The sequence below is a fragment of the Ictidomys tridecemlineatus genome, chromosome 9, assembly GCF_052094955.1.
Source record: "Ictidomys tridecemlineatus isolate mIctTri1 chromosome 9, mIctTri1.hap1, whole genome shotgun sequence".
In the NCBI taxonomy this organism is placed as follows: Eukaryota; Metazoa; Chordata; class Mammalia; order Rodentia; family Sciuridae; genus Ictidomys; species Ictidomys tridecemlineatus.
In genome coordinates, this window is record NC_135485.1 from 54876112 (window position 1) to 54899528 (window position 23417).

A 23417-nucleotide genomic window follows, 5' to 3' on the forward strand; every position below is an offset into this window, starting at 1 on the left:
TAAGAGTTAAGGAAGTCCCACCTTTCCCACGCGGCACTAGGCAATTCTGGAACTCACTGGAGGAGCTCCAGCGCCTGGGGTCCCGACCGGAACTGCGGACAGGGGCGGGGTGTTCTCTAGGGAGAGCTTACATTATAATCTAGTCTTCTGCGTTTGCCTTTCTCTTGGTTTTCACCAAGCCTAATCGTGTTATTGGTAGTGAACTCTGCTTGCTATGTGGTTTTGTGTCCAGAAGTTGTTCATCACCATTTTTCGTGCATCCAACAGCTTCCGTTTAGACATTCTGTACGACAATAGTGCCCAAGAGTCAATGCTTTGCTGAAGTGCCGGCTTTCCCGAAAGTGTTGTTAATCAGCATTCGTTAAACATTAGGCATAATTTAGTCTTTGGTATAATATTTCATTAGTCCATCTTTTCCGGCTAACGTTTTAAACCCCAGCTGCAAATTGAGTTTTCTTCGATACATTATATATAGTAGCAAAAATCTTACGTATTATCTTCTGATTTAAAGAATAAGGATCACGGGCAGTAACTCAAGTAAAAATACATCAAAAGAATGGATTATTTAACCTCTACAGTGATTAAAAAATGGATTTTTTCCTTCGGTGTAGTCATCTTGAAATAATATTCTAAAGTTTCTATTCAAAAGAAAGTTGTTTTTAAATTTTTTTCTTAAGTTATACAGGGACATAGTATCTTTATTTATTTTTATGTGGTGCGGAGGATCGAACCCAGTGCCTCACATGTGCAAGGTGAGCGCTTTGCCACCGAACCACAACCCCGGCCCCTCAAAAGGAAGTTTTAAAAATATAGTTCAAACGTACTGTGATGCCAGATTTATAGGAATGAGGGTTATTTTGTTGTTGTTGTTGCCAGATTATGGGACAGCATTTTTTTTTTGAGCGGGAGAGGGCAGTGCTGCTGGGGTCAAACCCAAAGCCTTATGCATGTTAGGCAAGCACTCTACCACTGTCCTTAATTTTAGGGTTATGTCACAGTTAATGGTTTCCTCTGCTTTGAGTTCCTTACAGAGTAACTAAATTAGTATTAAGCCCTGCATGGTTCCACTTAGGATTTTCCTATTTTGTGATAGTGTGAAAGCTATATGCATTCAGTGGTAACTGTACTCCAAATTTTAAATATTTTCTTAGGCTAATAATTTATATTCTTGCTGCAGCTTCCAGCTACTCTGTCATCATAAAGATAACCTACACTAGCTGGGGGTGGGTGTGATTCAGTGGTAGAGTGCCTGTGTAAAGAAGGTCCTGGGTTCAAACTCCAGCACAAAACAACTCACCCTCCAAAAGGCTACTCATATAGCATTACTATGTTCTTATTGTTTGATAAATGTATTAAATACATTTTTATTTACAATTTTTCAATTTATAGTTTATAAAAGTCTATGAGTGATGTTATCTGGGTGTGGGTCCATGGGAAGTAATTAAGTTATAAGAATGGTCCCTCATAAGTTGAATTAGTGTCCTTGTAAGAGAAAAAAAGATAACTACCCCATGTGAAGAAACAAGAAGTTCCTCACCAGGAACGGAATAGGCCAACAGGTTTATATTGGATATCTTAGCTTTCAGAAGTATGAGAAATAAAATTTATTAATGCCATGCAGTCAATAGATTGGTAATAACTGACCAAAGTTTTCAAAATGTGAATAGATTATGTCATTTAGTTTTTTCATTTCCCATATATATTTATATATATTTTATCTGAAATGTTTCAAAAGTACCATTTTTTTCATGAGCAAGTTACTCCTTGGAATCAGATTTAGAGTTTTTACTACTTCTTCAAGGTATTACTTTTCAAAACTGAAACTACCTAATGCAATTAGTTTTCACTCTCTGCACTGAGAAATATCCCTTTTATCTTTGGTTTTCAAGGACTGAACTTGGGAAGTTGGCTTTCACTTTATAACAATGTGAATCCATTTAAACATAGAATTCTAACATGAAATCTCTTACAACAGAACTGTTAGTCCGTTACTGTATCTCACATTATAAAGGAATTCTGTCCAAGTTCCAGTTTTCTCTGTTCACCTATTCAAAATTATGATAGTATTTTTTGCAATCAAGATGTCCAATGTAAAGCACTAATGTTCTCATCTTAAATGCCAGTTACCTGAGTTGATCAAACGCTATGCCTTATTCAAGCAAACATTTATTCAGTGAGATGTGTATTTCCAAAGAGATCTGGGAGCATCCCAAATTTACAAATATATATATATATATATATATATGAGAAACATAATTCATATATCTAAAGTAAAAATAGATAAATGGTATACTGAATCTCTAGTGCTTAAAAAGTAAATTGGGGAGCTGGAGTTGTAGTTCAGTGGAAGAGCACTTGCCTGGCTTGTGTGAGGCACTGGGTTTGATTGTCAGCACCACATGTAAATAAATAAAGGTCCAAAAACAACTAAAAATATTTTTTTAAAATTGGTTTTCTTCTGATGTTTTAATTTTCCCTTGATATTTTACAATAATCCTGACATGAAAATTTCTTATTTATAAAATGTTTTGGTACACTTTAATGTCAGATCTGTGGGAGTGAAAAATGTTTTGGTGATTGATTGAACCCAGGGCCTTGTAAATGCTAGGAAAGCACTATATCAGTAATCTATAAGCCTAGCTTATGAGAGTGTTTTTGAAAAATATCAAAGTGAAAATAGACTGAATCAGGATTTGAAGAGGCTTTACGATCCTGAGTTTCACAATTTATAATACCTTGTACTATTTTAAAGATAAAGTGAATATAATATAGTGTGCAATATTATTTTAATGAAATGTGTATTTAGGTAATTTGAGTCGAAAGACAGATGGAATACTTTTTGAAGAACAAGCAGGAATACTTAATACACTATTTACCTATTTTGTTTCCCCAGAGAACAAAAATGACTATTCATGATTTACAAAAAAAATATTCTACTAGTAAAATAAAAATGATTTTACTTTATAATAGAAAACATAATTTTCTTTCATATAAACACTAAAATCAGTTTTGCTGGTTATGTTTATGTTGAAAAGATATGAAAGGGGGATTTTGTTGGAAATGCTAAGCAGTCATTTTTAAAATGGAATAGTTGGTATAAATAGGTTGCAGAGTAATTGAGAATACTACTTTGGAAATTAAGGTGTGAAATAACCCATGGATTATTTCCAAGAATTCATTCACTTCTTAAAAAGAGTAAGAGGAAATAAACACAATGTGTTCTGCATGTATATATCTTGCATACTTTGGAAGAAAATAAGACCTTCAGGGTCTCAAAAAATTGCTTTTTTATTGTTCAAATAAATATGCACTGTTATTACATCTGAAATATAAAAAATGTATTTGAAAAATGTTCCTAGTACAGACTTCTAAAATCATGTACTTCACAAGCCCGATCTCAAAATGTAAATATGGAGCATTCCAATCTATATTCACCTGCTGCAGTTTTTAAAGTCAAGAAAATAAAGGGATTTTCCCCCCTGCATTTTGAATGTCACCCCATATTAAGAAATTCTGTTTAGTGAGGAAACAACCAAATTCATGTGTTGTAATAAATACTAAGTAGTATCTGCTCTCCAGGAAGATTAAGTTGAAAATAACTCTAGTTAACACAGAAAAGAAATAGGCAAAAAAATATAGAACACTGGCAAAAGTCATATATACTTTGTTAAATAACATTACACCCCCTTTTTAGTAAAGTGCTGTAGTTTATTTCATTACTATTTATTTGTAGATCTTCTATCTTTTCCTTTAAACTTGGGCATAGTCAAGTGAAAAAACAAATTTACATATTTTAACAAAATTATATATTTTAAGATCATATGCTAAATTAAAACATGAGGGTGTTGTTTATAGACTTCTAGATGTGTTTGAAAAATCAACTTTCTATTCTTTAGTCAGATTATCAGAGGCAGCTCTGGGTAATTTATCTGAATTCTAGTTTATGATTTACCAGTGTAGAATTTGTGTCTAACTAACTAAAAAAAAAAAAAAAAGACAAATTGATATATATACATTACTTCACTTTTATGCTTTCTTTTACATTTCAACCATATAATTTATTTTTCCATAGGAGACAGGGCAGGACACGTATTCTTCTCGGATACATTGCTGTTTATTGTTTCAAGTGGATGGAATATATAAATCCCACTGAATAGTTTAGTGTGGTCCTGTATCTTACATAAACAGGATAAATGGAGACTTTATGTTGTAATCTTTGTATTCATGTATCTACCATAAACTGTCTTAATGACAAACGAAAACTTTCTTTTATTACTTGAACCCAAGTTAGCTGTTGATCCTTTTCATTGATAATATACAAGTGTAGAGAGCAAGAAGCCTTTCAAACTAAAAAAGAAATACTTCTCACTAAATTAATGAAAATTGAAAATTTTTATGATGCCTTGATAAATGGAAAGCCAATGTTAAGAATCAATATTATCCAATATAAAATAGTACACTGAATTGTTTAATAACAAACAGTATATTAAGAACTTGTATATGCTGACTGTAACAGTGGTGGCTTTTTAAATTCTCAAAATTAAGTCTAAACATTTTGTGGTTAGAAGAAACCATTGGCGATGATGAAGATGCTCCATCTCTGTAGCAATCATTATAGGAAAATCTTTACAGAATTTTTGCACTATTAGCAGGAGAATTTTACTGGTATTAGTGATAACAGCCAAAAAGAGAAGAAAGTGAAGAGAATATGTATTAATTCTAGGAGTGTGGAAAAGTAATAACAAGACAAGGGAAAGTTAGAAATTTCTTCTGTATGTGCCTTGCTACAAACCCAAAAGAGAGGGGCGAGTGTTTTAAAAGCCAATGTAGGGAAACATCCACTGATAATGCCCATTATTTTACTTTATACTTAAATTACACAAGTAGAAAAGTTATGCTTATTAATAGTTTAATGTATGAAGGAAACATCCAGATTTCTGAATATGAAGGTACATATCTCACATTAATTTAAGTCTACATAAAGTAGAGCCTCTATACTGACATATTGAAATTTACTTTCTGCTTAGCCTTTTTCTGTTATGTAAACAATTGTACATTTATTTGCCATTCTAAAACTTCAGGATCAAGTTTACATAATTTTGCTAAATTTCCGTGTTTGCTCAGAAGCAGTTTACAGTACTAAAACCAACCAGCCAATGAACAGCTTCAACAGAAAGTTATGTCCAAAGGGGAAGAGGAAAAGAAAAAAAGAAAAATGATAAGAAAAATGCTAACTAAGGTAAAACAGATGATGATGGGGAATGAGCAGTCACAAATGTTCACAGAAAATAGGTCAGTTAGTAAGTTCTTCTGCAAAAAGCCTACACACTTCAGTCAAGCACATCAGTAGAATGATTTGGGAGCGTAATTTTTTTTTTTTTTCCAGCCACTTGTGATTTCCTCTGAATGAAAAGGAATTTGCAGGCTAACAAGCTGATCCTCATTAGCCAAGCTGGTTCATATGCACACTGTTCATGTGAGGTGTCCAGGGCCCAGTCCATACCTATGAATAGAAAATACATATTTTAGCAAATATATATTTAACACACATACTTCATTAAAAAATAATTAAATACTCTTAGTACCTATGTACTAAACACCTAAGTTATATCCAATTTGCAATGTACTAGAAAAAAATGGAGAAAAACACTGTTAAGATCCACTTCTTATTTTTCTGTAGTGCTAGAGATCAAACCCAGGGCCATGTGCATATTAAAAAAGTGCTCTGTCACTAAGCTACAACTCTAGTCCCCGTTTGAGGACCATTATTTTCTGTAGAGCTTGAAACCATTTTTACCAGTGAGTTCCAAGAGGGATCTGCAGCATGAGGGCCATTAAATATCTACCTCTCTCATTCCTCAAACAGGATATTATTTATCAACATTTTGTTCTTCAAAATCATCACTTAAGTAGATACAGATTAATGGTTGTTGAAGACGATGAATCATTAAACATACCAAATACGATAAATTTACAAATATATAACCATTTCTGTAATTTTTAGAGTCAATGATAGTTTTGATATATATTTAAGTTATTGACAGATCTTTATTTTATTTGTTTATTTATATGTAGTGCTGTGAATCAAACCCAATGCCTCATACATGCTAGGCAAGGACTCTACCACTGAGCTATAACCCCAGCCCCAACATGTATATACTTTTAACAAATAATCTCTAGATGGCTCCTTTCACATCACCACTAATTTTTTATGTCAACCTAAAATTATTTTACAAGACAATCGACTTGTAACTTAAAATCTTTCATCTATTATTTGCTACCCAATGGTATATATGATGGTGTTCCATAATCTTACTCCAAACAACTCCCTTTTATAGCATTTCCCACCCTTCTGCTATATTTCATCTAAATTAAATCTGTTTCCTCAACTGATCCTATAATTACATTCTTCTGTTACCATAATGTACTTGAATCCTATTTGTCCTTGCATTTCATAAACATTAAATAAATGTTTGCTTGCTGAATAATCAATCTTACCGTTTGAGGACCATTATTTTCTGTAGAGCTTGAAACCATTTTTATCAGTGAGTTCCAAGAGGGATCTGCAGCATGAGGGCCATTAAATATGGGTCCTCCAGTACCATCAGGGATAGGAGCTACTGGAGGAATCATTGCATTCCCATACACAGAAAAAGGCATACCCTTATAAAAAGGAAAAAAAAAAAAAAAAAAAAACCAAATTAACATTCAATACACTATTTACTTTTTGCCAATAGAGTCAGCAGCTTTAAAACTGATATTTAAAACTTTATCTCATTTTGAGAATGTGTGTGTGTTATATAGGGAAATTAAAAATTATTTTAAGATTTTTTTTAACATTAGGTTATAAATACATCTACTATATCCAAAATATTTTGGCAAAAAACACTCCTCTAAGGTAAAAATCAAGACTTAAAGAAGTTATATTTTAGCCAGAATTTGACTAGTATTTGCAGCCCAAGCGCCAGCTTCATATTACAAGTAAATGTTAATATACTTGCAAGTAAAAGAAGGTTCATGATAAGAAATATTTTGAAATAATGAAAATGCCAGTTTAAATCACCATTACCCCAACTTTAGGAAAGTCCATGTATCCTGCAGGAACATGCTGATGGAATGTACCAGAAGGAGTTACAATTCCTGTACTATCTCGATCCATTGCTTGATGCTGTGAAAACACTCCTGGATCAGACATTGGCCTGTGAATCATGGGATTTCCCATCCCAGGGTTACACCAGTCTACTTTGTCTGAGGGAAAAGAAACAAAAATTGGTAACATTTAAAATTGAAGAACAGCTAAATGAAGCAATTTATATTTTTCTAAGTGTTGTCACATTGGGCTGTGGATTCTTTCAGAGTAGGATATACAAACCCACATACATACACACAGAAATACATGCACATAAACACACACATATATATTTTTATAACACTTCCATGTTTTTGGGAAGTGATATAAAAACACTTTGTGTTACAAAACATAAGAAAACTAAGATAAAACCTAATGACCTCAAAAGAAATGGTAACATCTTAATATGATGAAATCAAAAGAATTAACATGCTTTAATTAGCCTATTTTCAGTAAGCACTGATAAATTAAAGCAAAGGAGAGATCATATGGGAACTGAACAAAAAGTGATTCACAAGCCAAAACAAAGATAGTAATAAAGATCTTTTAAAATTAAGATTATGAAAGTTAGATACTGTTTAAGTAGTATAGTTAAATGCATAAATTTAATATCTAGTGAGTAGGATAGCATATCATACCTTGACTGCCACCAATCCCTTCAAAGGACCAGATGCCACTATGCCCTACTGATGTGGACAAATTACTTCCAATAACAGATGGAGTTGAAGTTCCAGTTTGCCTGATACGTGCAGAGCGTTCAGTCCCAATAGGAACTGGAACTTTCCTGTCCTGAGAGACATTGTTGGGCTTTTCTGACCCTAAAGGTACTGATGATGGGGCAGGAGATGGTGCACGAACTCCAGAGGATACTGACTGTGCAGGAGAATCTGGAGAAGAGACATTTTGAAATAGAATACAGGTCACCTACAGAATATATAAATTTGTAAAACCAAATCTTAAACTCTGAAGATATTTCAAATATGTATTCACTGGGGAAAAATTAAATATAAGAATAATGTTCAAATAATAAGTTAATGGATATTAAAATCTGGTTAAAGTTCTATGACTTTGTGGTAGAATGTAAAAATGTCAATGCCACAAGGTAGTTAACTACTTATATAATAAACCATTTAGTCTAATTAACATTCAAATAAAGTAATCTTGACACTAACTAAAATATAACACCAGAGCAATGAGAACACATTGTTAAATAAAACAAAAACAAAAACCAAAAACCAAAACACTGCCTGTACTGGCAATTCCCAAACAGTACTTTTTTGGGAACACTTACTTTTTGCAAAATGATGAAAAAACAAGAGATTCAACTATCTACAAAATTGGGAATACCTAGTTTAAGGGGAAAAAATGACATATGCTCATAAAATACTAATAGGAAACTGTTTCATTATCCTAGTTTATTTTATTTTCCCACGGGTAGTCTATAAAAGTTACTCTTGGTAATAACAACCTAAATCTTTACTTATCAAAATAAGGTATAGAGGGCTGGGGTCGTGACTCAGTGGTAGAACACTTGGCTTATGTGAGGTACAGGGTTCGATTCTCGGCACCACATATAAATAAATAAAGATTAATTGACAACTAAAAAATCTTTTAAAAAAATAAAAATAAGGTATGGATTTTAATAAAGCCAGTTTGAGAATACTTATTAGGGATTCCAACTCTATATATTATTGAGATGAAAAAAACCCAAAATAACCAAATTTATTGCATGTGGAAAGCTAAAATATTAAAATACATTTAAACGTAAAGAAAGTAGATAAGTTTGAAGTTAATTTTCTTGCATTAATGGAGAATGAACCCAGGGGAACTCTACCACTGAGCCACAACCCCCCAGGTCTTCTTACTTTGGAGACAAGGTCCTCGATAAGTTATCCAGACTGACCTCAAATTTCTGATCCCACGCCTCAGTTTTCCTGAGTAGCTGGATTACAGATGTGACCTACCCGACCAGTATAGTTTAAAAATCAAAACTGTTAATATACAGATCTACAATCTATTTATAACTACCTTACAGTACTGCCCAGAGACAATATTTTTCCATTTAATTATTTATACATATAAGTTTGCTATATGTGAATGTGGTAGATGATGGATAGATATGGGATATGGATAGATGATAGATGTAAATTATGAATTCATCTATCTACACATATACACCTCTAACATGACATAGTGCTACTATTTGCCAAGGCACTTTTGAGGGAACTGGGAAGTCAAAGAAAAATTCAGTCACTATTAAATTTTTGTTTTGTACTGTGGTGATGATAGGAATCAAAACTAGGCCTTCATGCATGTGAAAGCACATGCTCTACCACTAAACTACACATCCCCCAGTCCTTTAAGATTTTATATTGAGACAGGGTCTTGCTAAATTACTGAGGATAACCTTTAACTTGTGATCCTTCTGCCTCAACCTTTCTAGTTGCTGGGATTATGGGCATATGCCACCCATAATACTATGGTATTATGTGGTACTATGCTTTTAAAAAGACTTAGAAAAAAGAGTTAGTAACTGCTGAAGTGATCAATTCCATCTCACTAGTGCTCACTGGGATCTATTTCAGTTAAACTTACTGCACCTCCCAATGAGTTCTTGTGATCTTTTTTTTTTTAATCCAGTAGTGGGGATTAAATCCAGGACTATATACAATGTAGGCAAGTGGTCTATCACTGAGTAACATCCCCAGTCCTGCTTATTTTTTATATTGGGACAGGGTCTGCTAAGTTGCCCAGGCTGGCTTTAAACTTGGGATCCTCCTGCTTCAGCCTCCCTAATAGCTAGGATAATAGGCAGGCACCAATGAAATTATTACTTTTTTGTAAAATTAATTTACTTTTATTATTTTTTTAACTTAATATAAACTTTTTAGTTTATGTTATTTTTCCCTCCTTTATTTCTACTTTTTAAAAAATTTATTTATTTATCTGGGCTGCTTTTATTTGTTGTTGTCGATGTTGTTTGCTTTCCTCTATGTGGTACTAAAGCCTGAAGACCTGCTTCCTGGACATTCACTCCAATAATAACAGCAAAGAGAAAAAACACAAAAGGCTGTAGACACCTCCCCTATGAAGGGCCTCAACATAGGTTGTTTCCATAATGTATTAGATGGACATATCATTCCTGACAAGACTGGAGGAGTAACCACAGAGAGTGTATACCACCCATACCATATATTCTGTTCTCTACAACACACCTGCTTAAACTACCAGAGGGATCCCATGCACATGAGACCTACAGAGAAAGCAGGTCCCTCAGGCTCCAACACAGCACACATTATGTTAAAACCCACGAATCACAGTAGAAGTAGTGATGGAAACCATGCTATGTTGTTGAAGTAGAATTATGCAGACATTACAAAATACACCCATGTCCTAGGGCACACTGTCAAGAGCAGGTTACTAAGAAGATCTTCACAAAAGTTAAAGGAATATCCATTCCAATAGATGTACAAACTCAACATAGAAATGCAAGAAATATGAAAATACAGGTGAATATGACACATCCTAAAGGTTGCAACTCATTAGTAACTGATTCCAAAGATTTCAAAGTAGCTGATAAACAGCTGAGAAAAGAATTAAAAAGAATGATTTTTTAAAAAGATTAATGAATTCCAAGAGGATATAAGTAAACAACTAAATGTATTAAGGAAGACAATGCAGGGTATGAAAGAAAATTCAATAAAGAAAAATTCTGAAAAACAACCAAACATCTTGGAAATGAAAAGTTCAATAGGTCAGATAAAATGCAGTTGAAAGCCTTACAACAGACTAGATCAAGTAGAAGAAAGCATATTAGAGTTTGAAGACAAGGTTGATAAATTCTTACATTCTGACAATAATAAAGAAAAAAGAAACAATGAATAGAACATACAAGATCTCTGAGACACCATTAAAAGACTATAACTTATAGGAACAGATGAGGGAGAAAAGCTATAGAATAAAGGCATAGAAAACCTATTTAGTGAAATTAATAGAAACCTTCCCAAATCTTTGGGAAAAACATGCACATCCAGGTACGGGAGGCATCTAGAACCCGAAATAGACATGACTAGAAAAGAAGCTCTCCAGAAACTTCCCAAAGTAAAGAACAAAGAAAAAAAATGTTAAAAATTTCGAGAGAGAAGCTCCAAATCACATTTAAAGATAAGTCCATCAGAACAACAGCAGATTTCTCAGCATGAACTCTAAAGGATCTCAATAATTTGAAGCCCTAAAGAAAATAACTCAACCTGGGTTATATATAATTATATCCAATAAAAATTTCCTTCAGATATGAAGATGAAATAAAGAATTTCCAGGCTAAGCATAAGAATCTCATAACAATATTAAGCCATTATTACAGAAGATACTTAAAGGAATCAATCCTACACAGAAGGAGAATAAAGATAAACATAATAAAGACATTGGAAAGAATAAATCTCATTAGAAAAGTAAATAACTAAGAAAGAATTAGGAACTAATCAAACATAATTAATACAGTAAACAACTATATCTCTAAAATGAGTAAATGAGGAAGAAATGAACGTACAGAGTATTCAAAACTATGAGAAGAAAAAATGACAGGAACTAGGCCATATCTTTCAATAATAATTCTCAATGTATATGGCCTTAATTCTCAAAAGACAAAACTGGCTTAATAAATTGAATAACAAGACTCAGGCTGGGCATGGTGATGCACACCTGTAATCAGAAGGATCACAAGTTCAAAGCAAGCCTCAGTAACTTAGTGAGACCACGTCTCAAAATAAAAATTAAAAAAGGACCGGGAATACAGTTTGGTGGTAAAGCACCCCTGGGATCCAGTATTCCCCCACTACCCGCCACCACCACCACACACAAAAAAAGACAAACAAATGAACAAGAAACCCCTGATGGTATACTGCCTACAAGAAACTCACCTCAACGCCAAAGACATACACAGACTGCAAGCAAAAGGGTTAATATTTCAAATAGAATTCGAAACCAAGCAGGAGTAGCAGCTATATTCACATCTAACAGAGTTCAAGCCAAAATCAGTAAAAAACCAAAAAAAGACTCACAGGAAAAGACAATGGTAGATGGAGAGGGAGGGGATATGAACATAGCTACTTTTAAGTCCTGTATGGTTCTAAAAATGATCCCATATAGACTTATAACATCATTTTCCTTGGGATTCCTTAGATGGACCTATATTCTTTGCTGTGAAAAGGGCCTAACTAAAATAGTTTTCTCGTCTCGCATAATTTCTTTAATATAAAAAAAGAAAAATGTAATTCTGAGTCATATAAAATAAACTGATATAGTAGAGAAAAAATAGGTTTTAGAGATTAGGGCAGATCTAGGTTTTTGTGGGGCCTTAAGCTTTTACAGTTTTGGGGAACATTTTTAGGAGAAGAATGCAAATAAAAAAAAATCATGCTCTGAATCTTATATCTGGGACTATTTGAACATGGACTGTGTTATCAAGATTAGTAGTGAATTAGTATTATATAATTGCATCTGAATGTTAATCTATTAATCTATTTGGTATTTGGCAATAATATTGTAGTTGTTTAAGAAAAGGTCCTAATTCTTAAGTAATGCATTGTTTTTAGGTATGAAGTATATCTACATCTTAATTGTGTTTTCAAATTTAAAAAAACAGCAACAAAAAAGCAAACAGGGAAAATAAATGTAATGAAATCTTTAGTTCAAGTAAAGGAAATATGAGTTTCTTGAACTATTCTTTCAATTTTTCTAGAGGTTTTAATGTTTTTTGTATTAAAAAGTTCTTGGAATGTTGCAATGAAGCAATTTTAATAGCATCAAAGACAATGTATCAACAATATAGTTATATAGGAGGCCCTGGGTTCACACCAAGATGAAAGAAAAAAATCCGGCATGGTGGCACATGCCTGTAATGCATGTATCTGGGGAGGCTGAGGCAGGAGGATCTCAAGTTCAAGGCCAGTCTCAGCAGCTTATGGAGACCTGTCTCAAAATAAAAAAATAAAAAGGGCTGGAGATATGGCTCAGTGGTTATATACCCTGGGTTCAATCCCCTGTATCTCCTACCATACCACCACCATCAAAAAAAAAAAAAAAAAAAGGAACACATACAATTCTTCTTTTGGAATTATACCTATTAGTACTCACCATTTGATGCGGATGAACATGGAGTTAACAAACTAAGTGGGGAAAAATGTTGTCTGTTAAAGTTAGCAGCTGCAGGTGCTCCTCCAAGGGGTGCTCCAGGTCCATACATCTGACTTCCTGAAAGGTTTGAGGCAAAATTTCCCAAATGTGTAGAAGAAGGTGTTACGGAACCATATGGCGAGTCCATATTGACAATACCTATAAAAGAGAAGACCATCATAATTTATAACAGTTATTACCATTAGGAGAGAATTAGACAAAGTCAAAATTTTACGACGCTACAGATATATCTGAAACTATTTAATTATTAAAAAAATTTCTCCTTGGTTACTTCTTTCAGTCCACTGTCACTTCTTCATTTTATTTATTTATTTATTTATTTTATATATTTATTTTTCAGTATTTGGCGGACACAGCATCTTTGTCTGTACGTGGTGCTGAGGATCGAACCTGGGCCGAACGCATGCCAGGTGAGCACGCTACCACTTGAGCCACATCCCCAGCCCACTTCTTCATTTTATAAAGATAACTATAAAAAGAAAAAAATCATTAAGGGGATGATTTCACATTTAATTTTAATATTTCATTTATTATTTGCTATTATGAAGTACTGATAATATCAACTGGTAATTTAAACAGGCTTAAAGGTTAAGGAATTAAATTTCTATCTTTAAAAATCTATAGGAAAGGGTCTGGTGATGTAGTGGGAAAGCACATATGTAGTAGTACCTTAATTAAACTTTTATTCTCCAGCTACTCCCCCCATCCCTCAACCACAGAGTCACAGGTATGCTTCTACAATAAAGAAATCTGGTGTTGGCAGCTTAACCAAGTGGCTTTGGTTTCCACAGTCAGTAACACAATAAAGTACCATACTTCTTATATAATACAGAGTGAAGTTTGAAACATATCACCTATGTGATACTCCTCTTGGAAATGACTGGTCTAAATCTAATAATAAAAGAAAGATAAATTTGAAGACATTTGTGGAAAAATTGGACTCCTCAAAGGATTCAATATCACGAACTGCATGACAGCAGGATGTGGTGGTGCATACCTGTAATCTTCATAAAGAATATATTTGGGATAATGGTATTATGAGTTAGGTACAAAGTTACAACTATCTTATATTTGATAAAGGGGCTAAAAACATGCAATGGAGGAAGGATAGCATCTTCAACAAATGGTGCTGGGAAAATTGGAAATCCATATGCAACAAAATGAAATTGAATCCCTTTCTCTCGCCAGCCACAAAAGTTAACTCAAAATGGATCAAGGAGCTAGATATAAAAACAGAGACACTGCGTCTGATAGAAGGAAAAGTTGGCTACGATCTACATATTGTGAGGTCGGGCTCCAAATTCCTTAATAGAACGCCCGTAGCTCAAGAGTTAATAACAAGAATAAACAAATGGGACCTACTTAAACTAAAAAGTTTTTTCTCAGCAAGAGAAACAGTAAAAGAGGTAAATAGAGAGCCTACATCCTGGGAACAAATTTTTACCCCTCACACCTCAGATAGAGCCCTAATATCCAGAATGTACAAAGAACTCAAAAAATTAAACAATAAGATAACAAATAATCCAATCAACAAATGGGCCAAGGACCTGAACAGACACTTCTCAGAGGAGGACATACAATCAATCCACAAGCACATGAGAAAATGCTCACCATCTCTAGCAATCAGAGAAATGCAAATCAAAACCACCCTAAGATACCATTTTACTCCTGTAAGATTGGCAGCCATTATGAAGTCAAATAACAATAAGTGTTGGCGAGGATGTGGGGAAAAGGGCACACTTGTTCACTGCTGGTGGGACTGCAAAATGGTGAGGCCAATTTGGAAAGCAGTATGGAGATTCCTGGGAAAGCTGGGAATGGATCCACCATTTGACCCAGCTATTGCCCTTCTTGGACTATTCCCTGAGGACCTTAAAAGAGCACACTATACGGATATGGCCACATCAATGATTATAGCAGCACAATTCACAATAGCTAGACTGTGGAACCAACCTAGATGCCCTTCAATAGGTGAGTGGATAAAAAAATTGTGGCAGCTATACACAATGGAGTATTATGCAGCACTAAGAAATGACAAAATCATAGAATTTGCAGGGAAATGGATGGCATTAGAGCAGATTATGCTAAGTGAAGCTAGCTAAGCCCTAAAAAACAAATGTCAAATGTCTTCTTTGATATAAAGAGAGCCACTAAGAATAGAACAGGAAGGAAGAGCATGAGGAAAAGACTAACAGTAAACTAAGACGAATGGGGGGAGAGAAAGGAAGAGAGAAGGGAAAACATATGGAAATGGTAGGAGACCTTCAGTGATACACAAAATTATAAGAGGTTATGAGGGGCAAGGGGGTGGGGGGAAAAAAGGGGAGAGAATTGAACAACAGCAGAGGAGGTAGAGAGGGAAGATGGGAGGGGAGGGGAGGGGAGGGGGGATAGTAGGGGATAGGAAAGGTAGCAGAATACAACAGTCACTAATATGCCATTATGTAAAAATGTGAGTATATAACAGAAGTGAGTCTGTATTATGTATTTGGGGAGTTCAAAACCCAATTGAGTCGAATGTATGAAAGATGATATGTCTTGAGCTCTGTAATGTTTTGAACAATCAATAAAAAAAAAATGAGTTAGGTACTATGATTGATTCCAATTTTCTTGAAGGTAGTAATAGTGGCATAACTGGGAAGGCATAAATGCATGTTTTGGGAATATGGAATGGAAGCCAAAACACTTTGGAGTGAAGTATCATAATGTTGGGAACCTACCTTCTCATGATTTGACAAAGGTAGAAAGTAAAAGAAAACAGAGACAGGGATAAAAAGAGGGGAAAGAAGAAGGAAAGAAGAACACGGAAAGGCCTGAGAGGCAAAGCAAGAGGGGACAGAAAGGAAAGAGACAAAAGAGGGTTTGAAAAGACATTCATAAGTAGATAATAAAAGTGAGGGAATATACAGGTACTCATTTCTGTGTATTTTTTTCCCTTAAAATGTACAATCCAACCGCCCCCCACCCCCCAAATTTTAAAAGTTTTTCAGCTAGGTGCGGTGGTGCACGCCTGTCATCTCAGCAGCTGAGGAGGCTGAGGCTGGAGGATAGTGAGTTCAAAGCCAACCTCAACAAAAGTGAGAAACTAACCAACTTAGTGAGACCCTGTCTCTACATAAAATACAAAATAGGACTGAGGATATGGTTCAGTGGTCCAATGCCTCTGAGTTCAGTCCCCAATACTGTTCCCCGCCTCAAAAGTTTTTCAAAATAAAAATAGATTTCAAATAGTTGAATAAAAAAAAACAGTTAAGCAAAGAAAGCATAAAAGAATGGAATACAAAATAAATTAGGAAAAAGAAGGAAAAAAATTAGTATCTGGAAGAGGTTTAAAAAAACTTAAGAGACATTTCCTGTGTAATAAAGAATAAAATTTTTAACTAATGACCTTCATCTAGCAATGTTCTCCTTTGAGAAATTCTTAAATTTCAATGCTAATTTTAACTCTAATCAACTTGTGCTCTTATAAAGCTGTTCTCCCCACCCCCGCCCCATGCCTTTTTCTTTCTTTCTTTCTTTCTTTCTTCTTCTTTTTTTTTTTTTTGGTATCAGGGATTGAACCCAGGGGTGCTTAGCCACTCAGCCACATCCCCAGCCCTTTTTATCTATTTATTTTGACATAGTCTTACCAAATTGCTTAGGGTCTTGCTAAGTTGCTTCAGCCTCCCCAGTCACTAGGATTACAAATTGTATGCCACCACACCCAGCTTTTGCATAAAGCTTTTTACAAAATAAAAATTGATTTCTTTGTTCTCTGAATCTTAATTCTAGCCTTTTGAAATATACCGCCTAGATTATCACAATTTTTGGAATGACAAAGTATTTTTGACAAAGAATAAATTCTGTCATAAAAATGAAATTTAAAACGTTCCATACACTAGCATATCATATCCCTTTAAAATTCAATTAAAACAAGGACACTGTTCAAGTAAGCAAGAAAAAAAATTTTTTTAAGTATATACAAAATCAACCCCAGCCAAAAAAAAAAAAAAAAAATTACTGATCATGTTGTTTATAATTACATGTTGCAGAAATAGGTAAAAATAACAGAATTCCTACTAAATCTGAAAAATTTTGTCCTAGAGTGTAGTATCTCTAAAAATAAAGATGGGACATGGAAGCTTTTCTGTAAAAGACATGCCTGTAAAAGGGCTGGGGATATAGTGGCGGAGTGTGCTGGCCTGGCATGTGTGGGGCCTTGCATTGAATACCCAGTGCTAAAAAAACAAAACAAAACAAAACAAAAAGTCCAAACAAATAAACAAAAAAACCTCACCAATTACCACATGGTGTCTGTTCCAACTATTCAATCTTGTCATAGTGTGAAATCAATCATATAATATGCAAACAAATGGGGCATGGCTGTGTTTCAATAAAATTTTATGTATAAACACTGAAATTTGAATCACATATTATTCTCTCTAAAAACAATTTTTAGCAGGGTACATTGTACACCTGTAGTGCTTTTCAGAAAATGTCTCTCTGAAACTGCACACTCAATGGAAGAGGACAACCTTCCCCAATAGAGGAGAACTGTTCCTCAGTTGAGGATATATGGAGTAGCTGTGCTTCCCTGGTAGAATCTCCACACAAGCTCTCAGGGAAAGCTGAGGTAGAAGGACCACTTTAGCCCAGGATGGACAACAAAGCATGACTCCATTTAAATAAAAATAGGGATAGTAAGTAAATAAATAAATTCTAAAAATGTGAAAACAGGCAATAGGCCAAATTTGGCCCACAGGCCATTGTGTGTCAATCTCTCACATGAATTTTCTTTCATTACTTGAGATGCACATAATAAAAACACAATAACTCTAAATCCAACTGGGTATCCTAGATTAGATTCTACAAAAGAAAAAAGATATTAATGGTAAAACTGGTGAAATCTGTAGTCTAGTTAGTAGCACTGTACCGATATTCTGGGAAAGGTACCATGTTTATATAAGGTGTTTACATGCCAGGAGCAATGGAGCACACCTGTAATCCCAATGACTCAGGAGGCTAAGGCAGGATGATTACAAGTTTCAGTATAGCCTCAGCAACTTAAGACCCTCAAAATAAAATAAAAAGGACTGGGGGTGTGGCTCAGTGGTAGTCTCTGCATTCAATTCTCAGTAAAAAGCATACACGGACGGGGACAGACACAGACACACACACACACACACACACACACACACACATTCTTAGATGTTTATTTAAGCAGGAAGCTAGAGGAATTATATAAGAATTCTATTATAAATCCAAAAAATTTTGAAGTAAAAACTTTTTAAATAACACATATGGCTATTATTAAGCTATTATTAGACTGTTTAGCCCTACATTTTCCCAATATTTTAGAAACAAAACTGAAGGAAAAATGAAACCAAATTTTAAAAATTTCTTGTTAGCTATTTGGTTTTTGAAATAAAAGTTTTGGCAGCATTACCTTATTAATTCAAACACAAGAGACTTTTTTTTTGAGAGAGAGAAAAAAATTGACCTGATAAACTTATATATGGGAAATTCAAGATAAAATCTATTATAGTTTTCAAAGGCTTAAAAAAAAATACCAGTATGCTAGAGACACACAATACAACAGCATTTGATTTAATTGAATAAAACAATCTTGTTTGATTGCAGCTCAGTGATAGAGTACTTGAGATATTGGGTTAAACCACCAGCATCCAGAAAGAAAACAAACATTAACAACTATAACCTCTATCCACATAGCCTAGCCATAGAATTAAAATATTATAAAATGATCAAGAGTTTTCTACCACATCGGTGAGTAGCTGCAGAATGTCAGAAAATAGAAACTCACCTGAGGGACTTGGAGCAGGTCTCTGTAATGGTGGTCTAAAACCTGGAGCTTTGGAAGTATCAGACTGATGTAAAGGATCTGAATTTGGCAAATATGAAGACTTTCCTGATAGCATAGATTCTGGTGTTGACTGAGATGAAACAACAGATCCTCCCCAGAAGGCATGAGCAGAAGTAGGGTTGTTTTCAAACAATGTGCTAAAGGGCCCAAATGGTAAGGGGGCACTGAAATTGGGAGCAATAGGCTTATTTGCTGGATGTACTGAATTCTGACAAGCACTTTGTGTACTTAAGGTTGAAGGTAGCTGGACAGAGGAGGGAACACTGTGAGGTCTTTTGATATGATTGACACTGAGAACTGCAACAGATGAATTCTGCACTGGAGCTGGATTCTTGTGAGGAGCACTTGTGCCATGAGAGGGTGGTCTAATAGCAGGGGTTTCCATTTTAGGAGGTTGGGAGCATCCCATTTGTGTCTGAGGCATAGGGTAAGTCACTGGGGCAGTAGAAGGCACCGCCACTGGAGCAGAACTTGTTGTTGCTAAAGGAGGAACAGTCATTCTAACTTCCGGGGGAGGAACCTGAGACTGCTGAAGAGGTGGTCTTGGCTCCTGGGAAACAGATCCCGGAGGCTGTTGCTGAGTAGAATGAACTGATGAACTCCCAGAAGAACTGCTGCTGTTTGGAGGTCTATTGTTTGCTGTTTCTACTACTGGTGGACTACCTGCTTCCTGTTCGGAGGAAGATGCCCCTTTATTTGGAGATGCTGATCCACAATCCAAAGGGCTGTTTCTAGAAACCCCTCCTGGCTGGGCTGGTGGTGATGGGGAAGATGGGGATGATACTGGATAGTGTTCTTTGGCAGTAGGCATAGGATATGTGGCATTTGTGGGTGCAGTGCTGTTGTTGCTTGCTGTGGTTGTGACTGTTGTGGTGGTGGCATTGGATGTCTTCACAACTGTGACAAAAAGCTGCCTTCTGACAGAAGGTGAACTTGGACTACCATTTGTAGATGTACCAGGCACCGTTGAAGCTGATGAACTGGTTGTAGTTGTTGGACTTGAAGTTAAAGAACCTGCTGAATTCACCTGAGAACCACTGCTATTCTGATTGCTATGGCGAGGCACCATGTGAGGCTTAGGCGAGTTAGTAGCTCTGGCAGGGCTCAAAGGCCTGACAGGAAAAGGACCCCAAGTGGATTGAGCTGGTGGAAAAGTACCTCCAAAGTGGGTCATGGGCAACCGTGGTGGACGGATCTGCTGGAAAGTCTGAGCAGCAAGCAAAGCATGTGCAAACTGTGGAGGAGGATATGCTAATGGAAGAGAAACTGGAAAACCAGGCCTTACATTATTCACTGGGTTTTTAATGGTTTTGTGAGTAGATGCAGAAGAAATTGCAGGCACAGTGAGTGCTGTGGCAGTTTGAGATGTTGATGACAGAGCTACAGTCGTCATTTTAATTCCCATTAAGGAACTGTTAGCAGCAGTGGTGGTAGGTGCTGATGACCCTATTTTGGAATTTGCTGAGGAGCTTTTCAAACGATTCTTTGGAATAAGTTCATCAATTTCTTTGTCGGGATCCTTGATGAGAGCATTGATCAACTGAGTTGCCTGTCTTGTTGATTCAGTGCCACCCCTATATGTTGACCAAAACAAAATTATTAGGTCTAATTTTCTCTATTTACTAATAATATTAAAGTCTACATGCAATTAATATACATATATACAGAGAACAGATAAAAGCTAAAAAGTTTCTGACCAAAGTATTTTCCAAATAAAGCAATAAACTGTCCTGAATTAATACTATATGTATCAGAGGAATGAGTGGTTTATTTTTATTATTATTTTTTTAAGTTTTAAGTGGACACAATGCCTTTATTTTTATTTATTTATTTTTATTTGGTGCTAAGGATCGAACCCAGTGCCTCACCTATGCTAGGTGAGCACTCTACCACTGAGCCACAATGCCAGCCCTGATTGAATTATTTCTAAAAATTAATTTTAATAGTGTTTCTTTAGACTAAGAAATCATTTTCCCACTGTAAAATACATTATGGTTCGGAAAACTCGTGCATATAAAAGTCTATGTAAGCTGTATGATCAGTACTATAAATAATACAAGAGAGGCAAGGGCTGTAGATCAGGAGTAGAGTCTGCTCAGCATATGAAAAGTCCTGGATTTGATCCCTAGCACTGCAAAAATAAATAACTAAAAGTAATACATGGAAAACAATCCAAGTAAGAAAATAGGTGTTGGGGATGTACCTCGCGGTAGAGCACTTGCTTAGCACATTTTAGGCCCTGGGTTCAATTTCCAGTAATGCCCCCCTCCCCCTGCCCCAACAAAAGTCTTTCTTTTAAATCCTGGTATCTGAGATGACTTAGATGACCTCATTTACTATACATTCACTAGTAGTTTCTGTTAGTAGGATAATTATTATAATCCCTCTGGGAAAGGATCTCAAAAACGAGTGAGGACTATAGAAATCAGTATGGAGATTACTAAAAGAGTAGGAATGGACACCATGTGTCCCAGTTATGCCACTCCATGGTATTTATAGAAAAGAAATAAAGTCAGCATACTCTAGTGATATAGCATATCCATATTTACAGCAGTGCAATTCACAATGCTCAAGTTAGGAACTAGCCATTACAACAATGGATTAATTTTAAAAGGCAAATTAAAAATAAATAAATAAGTATGATAGATACACAATGGAGTTTTTTCAGCTATAAAGAAAAATAAAATCATGTCACTTGCAGGAAAATGGATGGTACTTGAAAGCATTATATTAAACTAGATATGTCAGATTCAGCAAGTCAAGGGCCATGTTTTCTCTTCTATGTGGAAACTAAAGAAAACGGGGGAAAATATGGGGGGAACTTGTGAAATTAAAAGGGAGATCACTAGAATAGAGAATGGAGATGAGGGAGAAGAGTGGAAGGGGGATATTTAGGGAATGAAACTGAACCAAATGTACATAATATATTATGTACAAATGACGACTATAATAACATCAAGCCCTAATGTTGTATGTTAAGGGAAACATTTGATTTTAATGAAAGTCTTAAAGAAACCTAAGGAAGAAGCTATCCAGAAAGAGTATCTGCTTCCCTCTTTAGTCAGGGCAAAGTTATGGCTACCCAACTATTCCAGCAGAGAGAAAACAAGAAGAAAGAAGGATGAGTTAAAAAACAGAGATAGTTAACTACCTGCTTATTTTATAAGTACATTACAACTATTGGCCCTATGATACACTGCAAAAGTACATCTGCCTCCCACAAGCAAATTTTTAACAGCCATCACAAAACATGAAACTCTTTCAAAGGAACTTTGATTTACTTTAAAGTAATATAAAATAGCTTAATACATTCTATTGTTTCTTAGAATATTGTTTTTTTTATTTTAAAGCTATTCAGACACAGACATATTCTGAGTTATTTAAGATAAGTGTACTATTAAACACAAAGTTCCAATAAAAACTTAAATGGTTATATTTCATTAAGCTATAGTATGATAAAACAGAAGGAAAACATAAGAGATAAATTTTGCCTTATAGTTATTATTCGATCTCCTGTCTTGTCTTTCTGTTTATCAATATCTATATGTGCACCAGTGAACTCCCGAATAGCGTTGATATTACAGCCTCCTCTTCCAATCACTCTGGATATTACAGTTGATGGAACAGATACTTTCTTTGACCTGTTTACAAGTTGCAAAAGTACATAAATTAAGATAAATCATTAATATCAGTGTCTGTAATTAAAATAAAGGGAAAGAGTATTAATAAAATGTTTTTCTGCAGAAAATAGATTACCCTTAAATAAGTCTTTTATATCTACTCTTACTCCAGATGAATATATTAAAAGGCAACTAGCAATGACAGACAGCTTTACCTAAGCTTCCCCTCTTGTTATCAAAGACTTTTGGCTTTCTTGACTCTCACATAACTATGTAGACATGCATCATGCTAATGTAAATACCAGTAGTGAATATGACAGACTAGGATTCCTATCCACATATACTGACTGTACAGACCTCAAATAAGAAAAACCCAATACCACATCATGAGTGTCCTTATAAGGCACCATAGAGATATATGAGTCTAGGCATCTAATCTCAAGAGTCAAGAAAGGCCTCTTGTGGATTCCTTTTAGTCTTTTACTCATTCTTTCTTTCATACTTTTATGACTAAAAAGAATGACATTAATTCTGTGTGTCTCTGTATTATCCTAGATGCATTAAAACAATATCCACAAGCACAGAAACTGGAAAAGAATATTTAGTAATGTTA

The 23417-nt window shown here is 34.9% G+C and overlaps 1 protein-coding gene across 5 annotated transcripts in view; it reads right to left on the reverse strand.

The window, feature by feature from the left end:
• Positions 1 to 4892: 4892 nt before the first annotated feature.
• The window catches only part of Ankrd17 (ankyrin repeat domain 17), a 147656-nt gene continuing 129131 nt past the window's right edge, over positions 4893 to 23417 (reverse strand). For all 5 annotated transcript variants that reach the window (XM_013361937.4, XM_005333254.5, XM_013361936.4 and 2 more), the window contains 7 exons: positions 22676 to 22825; positions 19125 to 20758; positions 13265 to 13462; positions 7768 to 8016; positions 7070 to 7248; positions 6499 to 6663; positions 4893 to 5503 (listed from right to left, as the gene is read on the reverse strand). In XM_013361937.4, the coding sequence (XP_013217391.1) occupies positions 5444 to 5503; positions 6499 to 6663; positions 7070 to 7248; positions 7768 to 8016; positions 13265 to 13462; positions 19125 to 20758; positions 22676 to 22825 (2635 nt within the window). In that variant the 3' untranslated portion in view covers positions 4893 to 5443. The remainder of the gene's footprint in view (positions 5504 to 6498; positions 6664 to 7069; positions 7249 to 7767; positions 8017 to 13264; positions 13463 to 19124; positions 20759 to 22675; positions 22826 to 23417) is intronic.